General features: G+C 39.9%; 1 protein-coding gene across 1 annotated transcript in view; it reads right to left on the reverse strand.

Annotated features, from left to right (window-relative positions):
• Positions 1-5,017, reverse strand: part of TRPM3 (transient receptor potential cation channel subfamily M member 3) — a 236,995-nt gene that overhangs the window by 45,167 nt on the left and 186,811 nt on the right. The window contains exons 12-13 of the mRNA XM_010725728.3: positions 2,480-2,620; positions 1,097-1,126 (exon numbers count right to left, since the gene is read on the reverse strand). Of these exons, the coding sequence (XP_010724030.3) occupies positions 1,097-1,126; positions 2,480-2,620 (171 nt within the window). The remainder of the gene's footprint in view (positions 1-1,096; positions 1,127-2,479; positions 2,621-5,017) is intronic.

The following is a 5,017-nucleotide window of genomic DNA, read 5'->3' on the forward strand; positions in this document are numbered from 1 at the left end:
GTGGCCAGCAGGGTGAAGGGAGTCATTATTCCCTTCTGTTCTGCCGTTGTGAGGCCCCATCTGGAGCACTGTGTCCAGGCCTGGGACCCCCAACACTGGAAGAATGTAGAGCTGTTTGACAGGGTCCAGAGGAGGGCCACTAAGATGATCAGAGGGCTGGAGCACCCCTCTTAAGAAAAAAATTTGAGGGAATTTTGCTTGTTTAGCTTGGAGAAGAGAAGATTCTGGTGAGACTTCACTGTGGCCTAGTACTTGAAGGGAGGTTTTAAGCAGGAAAGGAGAGATTTTTTACCGTGTCCAAAATCAATAGCACAAGGGAGAATGATTTTAAACCAAAAGAGGGGAAGATTAGGTTAGCAGGAGGAAATTCTTTACTCAAAGGTGGTGAGGCCCTGGCATAGCTGCCCAGAGAAGCTGTGGTGCCCCATCCATGGAGCTGCTCAAGGGCAGGTTGAATGGGGCCCTGGGCAGCTGAGCTGGTGGGGCCAGCCCTACCCATGGAAGGGGGTTGGAACTGGGTGATCTTTAAGGTCCTTTCCAACCTAAGCCATTCTATGACTATGATTTTAGGCAGTTTTATTAAACAAGCTGGCCTGTTCTGTGCCACACCTGCAGACAGCAAAATGAAAGTCATAGTACAAAATAAATAAGAAAATACTGCAATCTTTGAACCATCAGATAGTTAGAAATGCCAACAAAACTGATGAAAATTTGGCCCATGTAAAGATTTCTGTCTCATTCAACAGCTCTGAAATCCTTTTTAAGCTACCTAGTGATCTGACTGAAATGTGGCAGAGGCTGACAGACTGTAACAATTTGTTTAATCTTCACCAGAAAAAAACTGATCCACAGAGGGCGTAGAGCCTTCTTTCCTTTTGTCTACCGGCTAGAGGTCTTTTAAGAAATATTTCTAAATCTGAGCCTTGCATAATCAAGTTATCTGGATGAAAAACATAATCAGTATGGCACAAATCTCCTTCACAACTTGAAAGCAGCTATGGGTGCTTTCATTATAGCATACCTAAAAATTATCTTTATTTAACTTAGATTTGTCAAAGAAAGAAAATACATTAAGATTTATCACAGGTTCACTTACCTCCATTCCCAACAGTTTCAGAGCTTTTGGCTGTACAAAAAGTTAAAAAAATGTTATTTCTCCCAGAAGGGTGAAGAAAAATTACAATTGCATGTGTATACATATATGCTTACGTGTAACATGTAATTAGAAGATATAGGGTATATAATACACAATATATAATATATAATGAAATACTCTCAATATAATGAAATATTATTCAATACAGTCCACACATATAAATAATTTAATTACATGTATGTGTTTAACTCAAATTTGACTCTATTTCACCAAAACTAACAACAGAAAACATACGTTTGGAATCTAATGTAAATTTGGTCAGTTTGGGGGGCTGTTCTCGTAGAAAGGAGACAGGAATTACTGCTAAGAGTCACTGTCACGAGTGAATTTCTCTGGAGTGCTTTAGTATTTTGGCCATTTCCCTTGCACGCCTTTACTGACTGTCATGAAGCTGCTCTGCATGTTGTGCCAGTGTCTGTGAAGTCTCTACTGAAATGATTATCCTGATGGAACATGGAAGTCTCTCCCAGCAGCTACAGTAATTATCCTTACTCTCAATAGTGAAGTATGAATATGTGAGACAAAAACAAACAACTCTTTTCTCATGTGTTTGGCTGCAAGCATTCCACAGAGCTGTTGCTCTTTATAGTATTTTAGGATGGTATTTACTGGTATGTGTTGCTAAAATCTGAACTGAAGCATGAAATGAAAATGTGAAGCAAAAATAGGCTAAGAACTGCAAATCTTACTGGCAACAGTTATTCACACTTTGCTTCAAGCTGAATTGGGTCAGTGGCATTACGGTGACAACAAATACCTTTGATGTTTTTGAAAGATAAAAAATTTACTTTGGATTCACAGTATTGAAATCTATCAAATAAGAAAACTCCAAAAATGAAAATGGTATTTTTGCCATGAACCCAGTGTCTTGCCTGATGTCACATGCAGCCAGTAAAGCCTGTTTTGAGTTATATGTTTCTTTGCCCTCATAGTTTCAGGCCACAGTCTGGAGGATGAGTCCCAAGATAATACATGCATCTCACAAAACACAAGTTTTCTCAAGTCTAACTCTGTTAGTATCCTTTGGCATTGAACCAAAAGACTCTGAGTCTTTCAAACGCATTTGTACAAAGCCAGAGGAATGTGCCCTGGTCTCATCAAGGCAGCAGAACACCCCAACCCAATATTTTTTTTTGTTAAGCTTGTTAAAAAAGCTGATTGACTGCAGTGCATTGCAGTGAAATAAATAACTAGTGGAAATCAATCTGCAGATAGAATAGTGTATGCATGTGGATTTCCTCCTAAGCCTAGAACCATCCAAGAAACTTCTGCAGCTGTTGCAAACAGGTGCAGTCATACAAACGACAAAAAATTGCCCCTTACCCTCTTAGGCCCAAATAAATTGTGGTACAGTGTTCTGAATCGCTTTCGGGTGTAATTGCAGCGATATGCTCCTCCCATCAGGTACTCTATCACCAAACCAATATCAATCAGGCTTATTCGATAATCAGGAGGTAAATTTCCCTGTAGCAAAAATAAGAGGGATCGTGGGGGAGGAAGAGATGATTATTGTTATCATTGTTAAATGCATTTTATAATGATGTTAGAATAAAATAAATTAAAATAGTTAAAAATAGGAATGTATTATTATGCTGGTTAATTAATTCACCTTAAAATAGATCCAACCGAAACCTGGATATTCTCGCTTGGAAAGAAGACATAAGTTAAATAAGAAGGTGAAGAACTTGTAGTAACAGAAGATAGCGTCAGTACACAGTACTCATATTCTTCAGCTGGGGAAACAAGGAACATGACTGCAGACAAAAAGCATGAGGATCAGCGCACTGGAAAGGTCAGGCACAGTTGCTGAGCTCTAGTCTTGTCATACAGCACCTCTGCTGCACCATCTGTGCTCCACACCTCTTGTCCTGGCATTTCTCGTCTCTGCTGGCATCTCCTCGCTTTGCCTCCTCTGCACTGCTGAGCCACTGTGAAGTGACATCATGTGATATTGATTGTTCACAAGAAAGCAGCTCTTGCAAGTGACCTTCCCATCCTCCATATTCCAGGAAAAAAAAGATGGAGGAGAAGAGACTTGTTAACTACTCTAGAGGAATTACACATTTCTTCTGGGAATTATGTACAAATAGACTAATATATCATTGCTTAAATTTCACAGTTATTACAAGGAAAGCACCTGTATATACGAAAGTAAGTATGAAAATTGGAAAAAGTAAAACATCTCTAGTTAATTCCTTGGGGTTTTGGTTGAAAAGAAAAGTATATGCCTAGCAGGTTTCCTAGATGAGCCCTCCTTGAAATCCCAGAGTATTTTACTGAAAACTCTGCCACGTACAGTAACTCTGCTACCTAATTTTCAGCATTGCCAGAGAGTTGTATCCCATAAAGGAGAATTGTGATTGTGGCAAGGGTCATTAGCAGGATTTTTCAAAATATGTCTATTTATTCACTCTTCAGTTTCTGTTCCTTTCTATCAAATAGAATATGAATATCCAGTGACTTTGGCATGCACCTCTATTTTTGAAGGGAAAAGAAACTGTAAATATATCTATGTCCTATTGTCCTCACTCTGTGAATTGCCTTGCACATAACCCTCCCTCATTTTAATGTCAAGCCTAGAAACAGCAACACTAAAGGTATAAGTTGTCATATATATACATGGCTTGCTAAGCTCTGAAAAATACCTCAATAACAGATTGCCTCTTCCTGCATCTTGGCCCAAGTCTGCTTCTGAATCAACTGGACATTTATGTTCTCCAGTAACAGTAGGTCTGACAAGACACTTGGCAGGTGAAGTGCTCCTGGGCTCTCTGATGGCAGAATAAAACCCTGCTTGTTCTTCTGTTTCCCTGTGGAAACTCTGCAAGGGAAACTCTGATCCAGTTTCAGGAGAGAGCTAATGGGAAGGGATTGCCTTCAGGTAAAATTTCCCTTCTTCTCTAAGTCAGTGCTGAATTATTTGGACAACAGTTCATAGTTCAGCAAGCAGTTCCCCATCAGCAAAGAAGCCACAACTTAGAAAACTGTGAATAGGTCACCCAGATCTGCAGATTTCATTAAGGACACTGCAGATTTACAACTCCGTCAAATATTCATTGTGCAAGAAAAGTGGCTACAAACTAAAGGTGGAAAGAGAGGTAAGTTATCCTTCTGTGAATCATGAGTGACAGCTTTGGAAAGATGAGAAAATAACTCTAGTAAAAAAATTAACTCAGTTGTACAGTCAACATTGTAGAAGGACTACAAAATTGTAATTTTTGGCTAAAGAAGTTCAGTCCACTTTAACAAAATAATCACATTTTCTGTAATGATATACAGCACAGATTACAGTTAGCCTATAGCTGTTTTTATGTGATCATCAGAAGAAGGTTAATAATTCACATGGAACAATTTTATGGCAGCCTTGTCTTGTTGGAAATATCTGCGTGCCTGCCTGGCTTCTCTGCAGATTTGCTTATTAGATTCAGAGCAGAGAGGCACTAATGGAAAGCAGATGGCACCTGGCTCTGTAGAAGAGATGAAATGGATGCAAAGATTCTCCTTCCTCATCTACTTCAGCCAGGAAGAGAAAAACTTATTTCAGTCCCTGCAAGGCTCTGGCAGCATGCTGAAAGGCTGAGGATGCAAAGGGGATGCAGCGCCGTGATGCCCTGGCACTGGCACTGGCAGTGGGCTGGAATTCAAACGGATGGAAGATCAAGCAAATCTAGTGGCAAAAGGTGAGCTGCCAATTCCATTTCAGTGCTGTCCCTTGGCAGCACTTCACCCCCTTCCTAATCTTGGCCAGTGTGATGGGGCAAAGAGCACTATGGTTAGCATATGAGACTAGCTTGTTTGAACGCGGTCATTGTATTCTAACCAGTTCTATGAAAATTCAAGATAAATCTAAAAATTAAACCC

Source organism: Meleagris gallopavo, chromosome Z (genome assembly GCF_000146605.3).
Source record: "Meleagris gallopavo isolate NT-WF06-2002-E0010 breed Aviagen turkey brand Nicholas breeding stock chromosome Z, Turkey_5.1, whole genome shotgun sequence".
Classification (NCBI taxonomy): Eukaryota; Metazoa; Chordata; class Aves; order Galliformes; family Phasianidae; genus Meleagris; species Meleagris gallopavo.